The 14,819-nt window shown below is 39.5% G+C and overlaps 1 protein-coding gene across 4 annotated transcripts; it reads right to left on the bottom strand.

Moving 5' to 3' along the window:
• Window positions 1-464: 464 nt before the first annotated feature.
• Window positions 465-14,151, bottom strand: jak3 (Janus kinase 3 (a protein tyrosine kinase, leukocyte)). Of its 4 annotated transcripts, XM_062395328.1 has the most exons (26): window positions 14,055-14,146; window positions 13,390-13,457; window positions 12,880-13,085; window positions 12,400-12,517; window positions 11,775-11,892; window positions 10,684-10,829; window positions 10,214-10,517; window positions 9,853-9,975; window positions 9,602-9,759; window positions 9,403-9,514; window positions 8,944-9,124; window positions 7,342-7,466; window positions 7,049-7,180; window positions 6,862-6,949; window positions 6,147-6,271; window positions 5,487-5,616; window positions 5,108-5,259; window positions 4,779-4,929; window positions 4,175-4,299; window positions 3,860-4,049; window positions 3,034-3,158; window positions 2,606-2,778; window positions 2,040-2,157; window positions 1,837-1,950; window positions 824-977; window positions 465-657 (listed from the first exon to the last, which is right to left on the bottom strand). In XM_062395328.1, exons 3-25 carry the CDS (start codon window positions 13,076-13,078, stop codon window positions 858-860), a joined length of 3,327 nt encoding a protein of 1,108 aa, XP_062251312.1. In that variant the 5' UTR covers window positions 13,079-13,085; window positions 13,390-13,457; window positions 14,055-14,146; the 3' UTR covers window positions 465-657; window positions 824-857. The 4 variants fall into 4 exon arrangements, with proteins under 4 accessions (XP_062251312.1, XP_062251309.1, XP_062251311.1 ...); XM_062395325.1 differs by having other exon boundaries at window positions 465-977; XM_062395327.1 differs by having other exon boundaries at window positions 465-977; window positions 13,395-13,457; window positions 14,055-14,145.
• Between the last annotated feature and the right edge of the window lie 668 nt (window positions 14,152-14,819).

Raw genomic sequence — 14,819 nt, 5'->3', positions numbered from 1 at the left:
TAGCTAACATTCCTGTGTAACTGCAAAGCTACCAGCTCCAGTTATTTGATTCTGACGTCATATTCCTCGGTTAAGCCCACAGGTATAATGGAATGTGTGAAACGTGTGGGTCCACCGCATAAGAGAGCAAGCATGAGCTGTTTAGCAATATCTGTAGTTGAACATGTGGTGGAGGGCGACAACAAATCAGATTCCATCACCACTTAAAATATATTGTACGACGTTACACTTGAAATCATTAAAGTCAAATATTCATTGTAGACCCCAACATTAAATGAAAAACCTCACTATTGACAGGCTGAATAAAAACAGTGGAGTTTAATATGCTTCCACAGCAATAATCATCATTGTGTGTATATAGATATACCATATATATATATATATCTATATACACAATCGCACAATCGCGATGTGAGAGATCCAGGAAAATATAATTCGTCGTTCAAAATTAGTTGTGAGTCCGATGAAGAAATCTGCATCTGGCACTGCAGGGATATTTTTATTAACTCAATTGTAAGAAAATATGATGAAACGAGCATAATAAGTTGTAACTTTTACTTTCCTGATGTGTCGGTCAAGAGGCCGAGCTGTGACTGGTCTCACCTTTGCCTTGCTCAGCATCTCAACAACAGACCATAACAAACGACCCTTCCAAAACTAAGAAACACACAATAGAAATGTTAATGTCTCTGTACCGACTATGCAACAGTTTGGAACTCATGATGCTTTTTCCTCAGCAGCTTGTTTCTTATCGGACAAGGAAATGTTGCATTAAAAACAAATTAATTTCCACAGCAATGAAGGACACTTGGTCATTTCATACTGAGCATTGCTGTGAGGTGCGATGCGGCTCCTTCTCAGCCTTTAGGGTTCTCTCTGTCATCCTGCATGATGGTTTCAATCTGGTTTCCCAAGCTGTAGAAACATGGCCGCTCGTCGAAGTTGTACGCCCAGCACTCCTTCATCAAACTGTACACCTGGTGGTACACAGAGAAGAATCTGAAATGTGATTTTGCTGATTGTGACAGATGGGACCACGTTGAAAAAGATTATCCGTTAAAAAAAGAAAACTGTCAGGAAAACTAATATTTCCAGCAGGTGTCACATGGTCCTTATTTAAGATAAAGAAATCCTTTATCAGTCCCGAAATTTGCAATTTTACAGCAGCAGAAAGACATCCAAGAAGTAATTTCTACAATCATCTCCTCTGTGGTCTCACTGACAGACAGTAAAATTATCCTCAAAGCTTGTACATCATGGATTATGTTTTTATGTTGACCAGTCTGTCTCCTGCTTTATTCTTCTCGCCCACCAGAGGTCCTTGGATCACTGGACCTCCTTGCCAATGTACATGCTTATTTTAAGTATGTACAACTAAACCATAATATTGAGCTGAATGTACATAATTCATTTGATTTTATAAAAAATACTAGTTTATATAGTTTAATCTGAAATTACTGAAAGAGTCAAGTGCACCTAACTTAAAACTATTTGTAGACCCAATTTAAGTGATTCTTAGACTCAAAGAATATTTTTAGACCAAACAAAAATAATTCAGTGTCTTTCGTTTCCCTCCCCTTTTAATTATACCCTGTCCTCCCAGTTTGTTGCAAGATAATCCTTTTTGTCTCTCCTTGTATTTTTCTTCTGACCTTTGAATGCCACCACCATGCCTGCTTGCCTGCTTGCTCAACTGTCAGCCTATAAGCTGGTCCTCTGGTCCTCAGCCTATAAACTGGTCCTCTAACTTCACCAGCCTGCCTGTGCTTCTGTGCTTGGATAGTCCCTGCCTGTGCTGCTATCACAAGTCGTGACAATGAGGGTCTCCATACATACCTTGGGTGGGCAGTGGGGAGGAGCCGGTAACCTCCAGTCACTCTTTAGAATACTCTCCACATGCATTGAAATGGATGGACCTTGCACATTGCGTCCGATCTCCTGCATGTACAGCTGAAATAGTGGCACAGATTTTTCAATAGGTTAAGATGGTAAGAAGTAGGGGTTTGAGTAAACTTTTGAATTATCGGCATGTGTCTTACTCTTTTCGGGTTGCAGTTCATGTTGCAGTTGGAGAAAAGCTCGTGAAGAACAACTCCAAAACTCCAGACGTCTGATTTGTGTGAGAATTTGGACTCGTTGATGCACTCTGGAGCGTACCTGCATTAGATGAGCAGTGTTAGACCATTCAAGTTTCCTGAACCCAATGTAATCTTCCATTTAAAGATATGAAAGCTAACCTACAGAATGATCTTAAAGGCCTGATCCGGTTTTAATGTTATAAATTTCATTTGTCTTTTTAAAATATTTACAAAAACTTATGTTTTCTCTGTTTTTTGATTTCTCTTATTGATGCTCTCTGGCATCTCTGTTTAAATATAAAAAAAAAAAAGCTGTCAGCTATCAGTCAGCTTAGCGTAGCACAAAGGCTGGAAACTACCAGCCAGGTTGTCTCGTCTCCTCTTAAAACACAGAGCAGGCTTCCTCAAACTTATCCACTGAGCAGCTGATAGATATTTCACAGCAGGTGTAAAACAAAAACCTGCATAATTTGATAGATTTCTACTTTATTACTTCTGATTCAAAAAATTAGATAAAAAAAATCTACCAGAAGATTGGGCTCTCGCCAAGCTGTTTGACGCGATAGTACTCCTTGTCAGAAGGAATAATCTTGGTCAGCCCAAAATCAGCGATTTTCACCAGCGTCTCACTGGCCACGAGGATATTTCTGGCTGCAAGGTCTCTGTGAACGTAACGCAGCGTCTGCAGGTACTCCATCCCCTGGGGAAATAATGAAACGGAAGAAAATGAAACGCTCATCACTTTGTCTACTTCATTGTTTAATCCGTGAAAGTGAATTTGATCTGTGAAACCACAAGTAAGATGCTAAGATGAGTCTTACTTTTGCATTGAACAATAAAACATCAGCCAGCCACCAGGGGATGATCAAGACACTGGCTTCACTTCTGGGGAGATGTCATATTTTCAATCTTAATATCCAGATTAGTGTCTGATCTACAGGTCGCTGACTCTTACCTTACATATCTGCGAAGCAAAGAGCAGCTTCCGCCTAGTGTTGACTTTGTGTTGGTTATTCTCCAAGTAGCCAATGAGGCTGCCGTACGGCAGGTACTCCATCACCAAGCTCATACTGAGGCGACCTGTGAGCATGCAAATATTAAACATTAAAGTCATTATGCACAAGATCTGACAAGGCTGTCCCATCAGTTTGAGCTAAATCTTCCACTGTAAATCCTAAGAGTTTCTAGTATTGATCCAAACAAGCACTTTGTAGTCACATCATCATTACAGCTTTCATATGCTGCCATAGGAGGGAAAACATGGGAATCATTTGGTTTCTCTCACTTAAGGTAGTTCTTATCATACTGGTGTTTTGTTCTTTTAGTTTATTAGTACATTTTGTATTAGATCATTAATTTGAGGTTAAATATCGTGATTTACAGCTCAAACTGACTGGTGATTCGTCAAGTTGGTGTATCGACGGGATTTTGATAACGTGGCTCCATCCTCCGATCACTACTGTGTAGACTCTGGCTCTGAATATGCAAGATGGCTACGCTTGTATCCAGGATCCTTTAGCTTTATTTCTGGATAGTGAGAGCCATGGTCTCCACCATGGTTCTGCAAAGCTGCTGAATATAGAAGCTCCAAATCATAACTACACCTCACCTCAAACAGAGAGATGTGTGCCACTACGAGTTTGTCATAAAAATAAGTGGAATTGTTGAAATGGACTGAGATTTCACAGTATGCATGTTCTCAGCAGCGAACGGCTCAAAGCTGTTGATCTAGTTTCTCGTTTTGAAAAGGGTTGTGTGTTTATGTTGCGTGTTTTCATTACCCATACTGTAGCAGACTCCTCTGTATTTGACGATGTAGTCGCAGTGCAGCACGCTGAGGGTTTTGACTTCCTTCTGGAAGTCCTCCTGAGTCGACTGCTGGTTGGGCTGCAGCTTTTTCACAGCGACCAGCTCGCCCGTGTTGTCACCCAGCGGGTCGTAACGACAGAGTTCAACACTGCCGAAGTTTCCCTGGAAAAGTTTTGAGTCACACATTTGTTTGTCATACCCAGAAATTAAGGATGAACCATATGATCTTGATGTGTAACATTGCATAGAGATCTGGTCCTGTGACTGCTCTGGTGTCTCATGCTTACCTTTCCCAGAGGGGTGATGTAGCGTAGGTGTCTTTCCTCAAACAGGGTCTGGTCATGTTGAGTGCTGAGGGCTCTCCGCAGTGGGCTCTGTGTGACAGGCTCAGTGGCGCGCAAAATCACATAATCTGCCAGGAAACGAGAATCACTGGTCACTGGGGATGGGGTGGTGGGGGAGGGAGCACTCACCAATTTCACAGGGAATAATTAATTTATCTAAATTAATAAATTAGACATATTTACGGGACTGATATCCATGAGTTTGCAATTTGGTGTTCCACATTATTCGTATTTGTTTACTGTGCACTTATTAGTGGGTGGCTGCTGCTCATCATTGATGCTGATTATCGCCGGGGAGCCCTTGATTGTTTGGCCTTGGCGAAGATAAAAATAATAATAAACTTTATTAATATTGCTTTCAAAACAGTTGTAAGGTGCTTTACAAGCTAAAATGAAAAAGAAGGAGGCAAACTGTTGACAACGTTGCCTGCCAACTTAAAATTTGTATTTTTCCTCCTGTTGGATCAGTAGCAACACTGATGAACTGATTCGTCTCTAGCTCCGTATCAAATGTGAATGTGAGGTAGGTATGTATGCACATCATTACCTGAAGTGATCAGACTGTTGAGTTGACGGATAATACTGCGACAGGAAGGTCTGAAGTCCGCCTGGTACGACATGCACTGACTGATCAGATCCGCCAGCTCTGTCCACTGGGAAGGTGGCAGCTGCTGGAACCCGTCATAAAACTGACGCTTCTACAGAAAACACAGCGGTCACACGCATTAATGACTGGAATAGGTATATTCTCCTCTTCATTCTTATTTTCTTCAATGTAATTGTATTATTACTTTATCCAATCCTTATTAGATGTGCAGCACATCCAACTTGCTACCAGAACAGCATTCAATGTGCATTTTGTTCGAGTGGACGTACCTGTTCCAGGTCCCAGCCTTGCAGGGGAGCGGTTCCATTGTTGAAGATTTCCCACACAGTGGCACCAAAGCTCCACTTATCACCCTCCTGCGTCAGGTTGTCTGGGCTCTCCAGCACCTCAGGGGCCACCCACGGGATCCGGTCAAGGATAACTGAACACACAGAAAATGCGTTAATGCAAAGGCACTGATTATCATAGCATGAAAAGAGTAAATAATACTTAATCATGCTTATTTATATAGTTACGTTTTTGTCACGGATAAATCTTCTTTATGGATAATTAATGTTGGACAACAACGGCACCACTTTATCAACCGTATTACATTTTAAAGTTCATTGGGCATGTGAACGTTGAGATTATAGAACTGTCTTGTTTTACCATCTTTGCCCAGCATGATGCCCGGGTCACTCAGCTTGATGAAAGGGGAGGAGCCCTGTGACGGGTCGCCCTCTCTGGCCAGCAGCAGGTTTTTAGCGCATATGTTTCCATGAACAATGTTTTTCTCTTCCTGTGGGAAACTTGCATGTTACTGTCTGCTCATTGTGATAGATATTACATTTGTGTAATGATGATTGGTGAACAGACGTGCATGTAGAAGATTGACAAGATTGTTTATTTTAGAGGGGTTAACTTAAGGTTTACGATTATTGCTCAGGGAATTTAACTTTATGGCTTCTTGAACCCTGAAACTTTATGGTGTCTCTGAGCAAATAGTTCACTCCAGGGGTCTTGACCAGAAATGAAGCCAGGATGTATCGCCCACCCTGATGAAACATTGAAGAAGGTAAAAGATACCATTTTTCCCTTGTGGGAGGGGGCTATGAGTAATAAGTATACAGATTTTTCCTCTGTTCTATACTCATTGTGCATGTCCTTCTGTTGATTGTACTTTGAGTCCATCTGCAGATGTTGGATTCAATTTACCGAAAGACGGGTGCTGTGCTTGATTCACAGAAAATTGCCACTACAATAGATAGATAGATAGTGTTGATCGTGATGCAGTCGTTACTTGTGTGACCACATCAGAAAGTCTCTCACCAGAAAGTTGAGGGCAGATGCGAGCTGTTTGGCTACGTCGAGTTTCCAGCTCACTGACACAGATCTCCCTCTCTTCAAGTAAAGGTCAAGGGCCCCGTGCTTGACAAACTCTTGCACCATGATGTCTGCGAGGCACAAGGAGGTTTGTTTCAACAGCTGTTCTTCAAAAGCAAGCACAGACACGGATGAACTCACCCACATTGCAGGGACTGAGCTGGGGTCAATGGAGGTAACCTTGATTTCCTTTTTGGTTAAGTATGAATTCATTTTTCCATTCAGTATCATTTCCATTTTTTTGAGTGTACACAATTTACAGGAACAGAACATGTAAATGATGGATAGAAGAGCCTCATTTTCATCTATATGGAGAAAAAGTGCTGCTTATGTTAGTCAAAATATAAACATTACCTAACTTTTTAATATATTAACAGACTGAATATAAAGATAGATGTCCCCGTCCTCCCACTATCCATAAATGAGGCCAAAATATCCAAACTACGAATGTCGGCATCTTTGGAGCAAGAGTCTGAGCAGTAGCCATCCGGGGCGAGTTAGAGTATCAAGGTCCCGCCAATAAAGGCACTTTGGCTTCACTTAAGGGGAACAGTCATGTCGACCATCTTTATATACAGATCACAAACGCATATAGGCAAACAATCTGCAAATTAAGTGATAGTCATACAGAAGAGGAACATGCAGTTTGGATTAAACATACTTTTTACTTCATGAACACTGATGCCATAAACGTGGAGGATGTGTTTGTGTGAAATCTGACTCATCAAGCTGGCAGCTTCAAAGAATGACTGCGAGAGAGAAAGGACAAGAATAAGTCTGGTTAATCAATGAGAATAACTGACAAAACCATTCATATTATCTGTGGTTTTAAATCTTAGGAGACAAACCTCCCAGCCGTTCTTGTCAGCGCCATCAAGCTCTTTCAGGAGAACTTCTGTCACATGCTTTTCCCCCTCGTGAATGTCTGTTTTGAGGCCTTTAAAAATCCGTGTGAAGGATCCCTGTCCCAGGCTTACCTCCTTATAGGAAAAAACCAAACATAATTACGTTCCCTCCATTATAAAGAACTACCTACCTTTCATTTTAGTAATAGTGCATTTGTCGTAGGAGCAGTTTTAGCACAATGATAGTATTCGTAATAATCCTAATGGTAGAAAGTTGGAATTGTCTGCACACTCACGCATTTCAGGTCTTCATATTTGATTATGTGGAACTGGATGTGATTGAATTTGTTCCTCTCAGGTGACGGGGAGCCTTGAGTTTCCACAGAGTTGCTGCTGCGTACGATGATGAGATTTGTGAGCTCTGTGGAAACGGCAGCGTACATATTTACTGTCAGTTAGTCGACACAAGATGCAAACATGAAGGAACATTGTCCACTCCAAGCAGGACATTGAGGTGTTGGGTGGTTTAAGCTATGTTTCACTGCAGGTGTGAAGGCCCCAAGACACATTGAGCCTGGATTTTGGTCCAGTCAGTCAAACCACCACAAGGTCTGAATGTTATCAGGATAAAGATAATATCATGTAAGTGAGATATATTTAAACACTTAAATCAGTAAGAAGATTTAAAATTGACGTATATCGTAGTTATAGTTTTCATGCTGTTCAGTGTTGGGACCGGGTATTTGTGAACTACAGTTCGGCCTACATGTGTAATCAAAGCTTGACCACACATACTGCCCTGATAGTGGCCAGCCGCCATTTTAAAGGGAAAACCCGCTCAGACAGACAGGCATACACATATTTATATAGTAAGTACAGCTTTAATTATTTGTGTTGTTACACTTTATTATCCTCAGAATAAATGTTTTTCATTCACAAATTTGGTTTTCATTAATGTTGCATAAGTGTGAATTGTCAACCTCTACACTGTCAAGAACTCCATATCCTTCCATTTAGCTAACTATCTATATGGTCATTCTGGTTGTAGTTATTAATTTAATTGTTAATCAGAGTTCCAAATTTGTAGTTAGTACTTTCGTGAGACTTAATCAATTTATTGGCTATCTTTTCTCTTCCTTTGAAGGGTGGTGCCACGTGGTAATTTTAATCAATTAGATATTATCTAACACTAATATTTTTAATATTAATGTTCAATATTTGTTCTGACAACCAAATGTATTGACCGTCCAAAGGCACACCATTTAATGGTGTCGCGTTTAATGTGTTATTGCAGATCATCAGATATAAGATGCTTAATCATGTAGACTTTAGTTTGTTTAGTCATCTCTCTTTTGGTTTGTTAGCTGACTCACTGTTGACTTCAAATAAAGATGAACACAGCGATCACACCCCTTCACAAGAAGCTTATAAGACGATTACATCAGAACGCAGTTTTTTTTCCACAGCAACACAACTGATATTCAGAAAACATGAATATAAGAGGTGGCTATAACCTGATGTGTACATGCACAATGATTACAATTTTGAATGTGATTCTGGAGTGCATGTTAATATAGGTCGATTTGACTTTTGCCCGCTTTGCCTGTTTATATTGAGCAAATAATCTAGCACATGCTGTATGCTCACAGTGGATAAGACATAATCACAGTCCATGCACCTATGTGATACTGCGACAAAGCACCTCATAACTCTTTGAAGACAGTTTTAACTAGCACATTGTGGTAATACCAAAAACCCTAACCCTAACCCACCAGCGGCTGCTAGGGACATCGCTTCAGTTGTCCACCATAGCGTCATCAAGTGTTTTGTTCTCTAAATGTATTATAGTATATGTTCAGTATTATCCTGGTACTCATGGGTTAATTTAGAAATCAAACCTTTGGGTCTGGGTGGACAGCAGCGCCCCAACTTGACAGGAACTTCAGCCAGCAGCAGCTTGGTGTGTTGATAATGACTGGTGATCTCTCTTAAGCTGCCAAATGATTTCTGGACACCAGGAAGACTGAATTGCACATTCTTAATGATGAGACAGTCTTTATAGTCGAGTCCAAGTGGGGTCTGTAGAAACATACATTCTGCATGAACAATGTGACAAAGAGAGATTTAATTTTGCAAACATCTAAGTTTCACTATTTTTCAGCCCCAACCCCTCAACCGTGACCCGGCGAGGTTGTTACCATTTATTTCGATGGCGACATGAGCGCATCATCTGCATAGAGATAAACTCGCAGACAGAGGCCTATAGTTTTAAAGACTAAACTCTTCCCAGCTAACAAGTATTCAGTCTTTATCTATGTCTATATGTCAAGTTATGTGGCCTCAACCAGATCCTTTACCTGAACACACACAGTGAGGAAGAAGCTGTCATAGTTCTTCGGACTCTGCCGGAGTAGGAATGTACCTCCTTTAAATCCAGATTTCTTCAATTTGTTGACCGCAAACTCAGATCTGATCAAACAAGATATAAAATAAACATCTAAGAACAGATGCTGGTGAATGTTTCCATTGGGTTCGGACTTTCTCACAATGACTCACGTGATTGGGCCATGGCAATGGTTTTTCACACCCTCCAGAATACTTGGGGGAGCAATGTCCTGGCAGAAGTAGTGGCTAGAGTCCGTGGTCAGTCTGAAGTAGCCATCGACAAGTGACGCAAACGAAAGTGCTTCCCTTAGACCCTGGAACATGACTTCCTGTGGTGGGAATGCATATTTTGCAACAAATAAATAAATAATGAATAAATTAACATTGATAATTAACAGGGAAATGAAGAATGTGGCGTTTACCAAGGGACTCTCATCTTTGCGGGTTATTGTCACCATCCTGCTGTCTTGGGGAAGCTGCTCCTGACACACCCTCTTTATACTGATGTCAATGATTTCTTGGAAATCACAGAAGGTCAGCCACTCCTAAAAAAGAAGATATGCTCCAGGTTTATAACTAAGTTTTGACCGGGGTATGTAAATTCCCTTGAAATAATGTACTTTATTCAAATCTCTTGACATTTAAAGTCAAGTTAAGTTATCACACATGTGAGGCCAAAAGAGCTTTACGAGACAACCTGACCTAGATCTAATTAGCATTACCAAACCAGTTGTTGACTTGTTGAAGCTTGAATATGTGTCATCTGATTGATCTTGTTCTTACCAGGGAACTATCAGGATGACAACTTCCACCGGTTTGAATTCCACTTTCCCCAGTCACCCGCACCAGACTGAAAGCTGGCTTTTCCTGGGAGGCGGCAGGACCCACTTTGAAGGTTTCGCTCCCCAGAGAGGGCTCGATGCCAGCCAGTTCAATCAGGTACTTGACTTTCAAGCTGCACGCGTCCACAGAGCAGTTTCCAAGCTTCTTTAAGAAACGCTTGAGGGTGTTTCGGATTCGAAAACGATCCAGGCGGTTTCGTCTCTGGATGTCATGGCGATGTGACTTTGGTAGGCAGGATTTGTAGCTGAAAAGTTAGAGTAGAAGGTGTGGCGCTGTGGTTGCAGACTCAAAAGCACAACTCCGTTCAAAAACTGCTGAAATATGAATATCTTGTATGTATGAATGCAAAATCCCACAAGGATTCAGCGCATGTGCTGGCCAAAAATGAAATGTTATACAAATATAGATACCTGACTGTTTTGCAGAGCTCTCTAACAGTCTGATGGCGCTCTTTAACCATTCTCCATAGGTCCAATACTGCAAGGCCGAGACATTCCTCCTGAGTGCTCAGAGGAGGAGACACCCCTGCCTCACTGGCAATGAAGTCACTTCGCAACTGGGAGACGAAATAGAATAGTGACACTCTATTTAATGCATGCAATTGCAACAATCTGCAATATTAACCGTTTGCATTTTTACAACAATAATTTATATACTGCATCTATATTTATACTGCATTCATTTTAGAAGTTGGCACAACACACAAAAAAAAAATATTGATAACATTCACAGAATTAAATAATTCCAACATGAAACGTGGAACAGTAGAACAGGAATGATTGGTGCTTTACTAAAGACCACTTTCATTTCCTTTTGAAGTGACAATCAGTTAAACAAATGTCTTGTTACATGGCACAATGTGCAGCGAATTGTGTTATTGTTCCTGCACCCAGTTTTTTTATGTCTCAGATCTAATAAAAACGTCATCCTACAAACAACCCAGCTATTTTTTATTTTTTAGAATCAATGCAAAAGTTAGGACCAATCGAGATTTGTATCTAAAAATAGACATTTCTTTTTTTTTCTATAAAAGAAAAATTGATGGGATAGACATTTAAATCAAGAAAACATTTTTAAGGCATATAAACTTGAGTTTTTCTTATCCTACGTTTTCTCAGATTGAACAAAAAAATGTCCCCTTGTCCACTACAGTGGACATTTGTTGTAAAATGTGAATCAGCTTAAGTTTTAATATTTGTATCAATCCAACACTTACATAATATCAGATCAATATAAATAAAAAATGTACTTCTTCCTGGGTGGTAATATTTTGAGAAAGTGAAAATGTGTGAAAGTCAGAAGTGTCACTACTTCCTCACTTTATCGACTTACGTCATAGCTTTTTTCTCATATCTCATAAAAGTGCACTGTTAATAATCAAGTGTAGTTATGATTATATGTAGTTATTGTCATATTCAAATATAATATAATATATAAAACAGCCTTTTTTCTTTGAGTGAATGAAAAATAATTTTGATCAATTACACATTTTGTGCTTTACCTGAGCGAAGAGATAGTCAATGACACTGCAGTCGAGCACCGGAGTGCAGCTGTCTCTGCTCAGATCGTAGCGGTAAGATTTTCTTGGACCTGTACCAAACCAGTTTCCAAAGAAAAATCTGCAAACCAAAAAGAAATCCATCATTCATCATCTTATGGAGACAACCTTTAACGCCAAGAATTCACAAGGTCCCTGTTTCACATGCAGTTTGTGAGCATATATGTCTGCACACTGGTTTGAAACAAAAATACATCATTTCCAGTTCTATTGCTGTAGATTTAGTTTTGTAAGAGGAGTAAAGATTGGTTAAGAAATTGTGGGATTTTGCCTTTGACCTCTGTTTGTGCTACCTGTTCTTTAAAGCACTTAATTGTGATTGCAGTCAAGTGTGATTTGTTAATGCTCTCGTTTATTCATGAAGATTATTGCACGCTACCCTTAGCTATGTTCTCACGTTTGCTTTGTTGTCAGAATTTACCAGAATGATCTTCAACAACACAAGAATTGTATTTATTTCCAGTTAAAAATATAAATCATTTGATTCCATGTAATATGTTGACGTTAATGTATAGTTTTCTGAAGTAAATGAGTGACTGTTTGATTCCTCGGGGAGTTTTAGTCCTACCTGACTCTGAAGTGGACCTGCAGCTTGTCATCTGTGTTGAACATGTGCGATGGAGGATACCAAAATGAGAAGTCAGATGACGCCAACCCAAAAAGACCAAGGTACACTGGTAGGATTCCTGGAGAAAGACATTCAAATCAGCATCTCATCTCTGGCCTAGTGTCAGTAATGGGCTCTGTTGCAGATTTTTTGACCATCCTCACACATTACATCTGCACAATACAATTATTACATTACATTTCATTGACCTGACGCTTTTAGCCAAAGCGACTTACAATAAATTATGAGATTAGAGCCTGTCCTTCATGAATGTTGTTTTTTCTATTCTTCATACCCAGCCAGAGTCAAATCCAAATTTATCAATCTGAATCAAAACTGAATGAGCAGAAATGAAAGGAATGTACAAAGAGAACAGACGTAGAAATCGCAGTTTATCTTGGACACGGTCAAAGTCACGATTCTCCATTATGATAACCGTACCACATTTCTTTCCTGCTTGGATGCAGACATGCTCAGCAGAGACTTGGTCAGAGGAAATGTGTATTGTTGTTGCTTCTTTTGTTGCAGGGAAGAAGTAGAGGTGCACGTGTAAACTGGGCCCAGTGCTTGTACTGGACTTGTGGCTGCCTCCGCGGTCTCTGTTCACCAGAGGAGCTGACTCCTCCTCACTGAGATCCATGTTACTCCTGATGTTGACAACAACAAAAGCACCAACAAGAGGAAGTATTATAAATCTTTATTTAAATAGCCGCTTTCAAACAAATCAGAGGCAACGGAAAATGCGTTTTAGGTGATCGACAAAGCATAGAATGTTAAAGATGGATTAAAATTTTAACATAAACATTCAATAATAGCAAAAACAACAATATCAAATTGTTAAGATAGTGTTATATATATATATATGTATATATATATATATATAATCAACAACACATTTTTAGTACAGATACATTTAATAGAATATAAATAACAATGATACATCATAAGAACCTGACTAAGTGGGTTTGTCAGCTCCTCTCAGATCATCTTGTACGCTGCTCCAGTGGCATTGAATTGAACTAAACAGTATAAAATGAAAATTAAGTTTTAAGATTATCTTGACAAATCTTAAAACCCCATATTTTCCATATCATTGCTCTTGATCCATTGCTTTATGTTACATATTCTTACTACAGATACATTTATTTCTCATTTTAAACCACAGTCTTTTGTGGTGACAAGTTAACTTTTGTGTATATATGATGAAGTATAACTTATTTCAGCAAAGTTTGTATTGAGTAAAAGTCCCACTGTGACACTGAATGATGCTTGGGAAATGCCAAATGAAGATTTGTGGGGATTTCCATGATGTGTCACAGAACTGCTCACCATGTTATGCTGAAGCTCGACCAGGCAGAGGAGCAAATAAGCATAAACAAAACTCAGCTAAGGATATAAATCATCTATCACTAGGTTTAACTAACCCTTTATGAAACAGTTTTTTGATCATAGTTTTAAAAACACATCAAGCGATAAAATTGCCGACATTGCATTGTGGCTCTTGTCAATATAAAATAAAACTCCAACATATCTCAGCAGTTAATGGATAAAAAGTATATATCAATATCGACATATCAACATCAAGGGTAATTGATTTCAATAAGTTGTACAGTTACCTTTACAGCTGAAGAGTGAAAGTCCTCTCGATCACTTGTTCCTGTAAACCAGGCATTTTTCTTTTACTTCTGGGTTTGCGCTGTGTATGCGTCTGTGTGTGTCTGTTGACAGGAAGTTCAATTTCCTGATTTACACAAGCAGATGCAACAACATCATCAGTTTACTGTCGTCGCTGTTCAACTGTTTTCATCCCACAGACTGAACTGATGCACAGCCACAGAAAAAACACGTGAAAAATTAAGTGTCAAGCTAAATACTTCACTCTTTTGAAATTATTGTTTTCCAACTGTCAGGGTTTTAATTGTCTTCGACACAGTTTCACTTATTTTCATTTCAAAAAGATCTTTACAAAATGCTACACATCAACAACTAGAACTTATAACTGGCCCTTTTAAACATTTAACTGGAAATGCGTTTTGTAGTTTTTGTGTAATTCTGCTTACTAACAAACTAACAAACCAACATAACTTCCTTGGCAGAAGTGACTTTGATTTTGTGAATTAAATGTAATCAGCAATTCACATTAAATGGAGGGTTTGTTGTTAAAGTGAAAGTAAATGCTGACAGGAAAAGAGAAGCAGCTGACAACTGTGGTTTCCCTGTTCAGCGCTCAGGTTTTTATCGGTTTCCTCTTGTAGCTCTAAGAAAACCACTCGGTTTAAACTGCAGAAGCTGCACCACTGTACATATCTTTCTGAAGGTACCACAGTCGTCCTCACTGTTACAGAACACTTTTCCAAGGCTGCCCAATTCATCCCCTTACC

The sequence above is a fragment of the Platichthys flesus genome, chromosome 9, assembly GCF_949316205.1.
Source record: "Platichthys flesus chromosome 9, fPlaFle2.1, whole genome shotgun sequence".
Taxonomy (NCBI): Eukaryota; Metazoa; Chordata; class Actinopteri; order Pleuronectiformes; family Pleuronectidae; genus Platichthys; species Platichthys flesus.
Note: the sequence above shows the minus strand (reverse complement) of the source record. Positions and strands in the feature narration are given on the sequence as shown.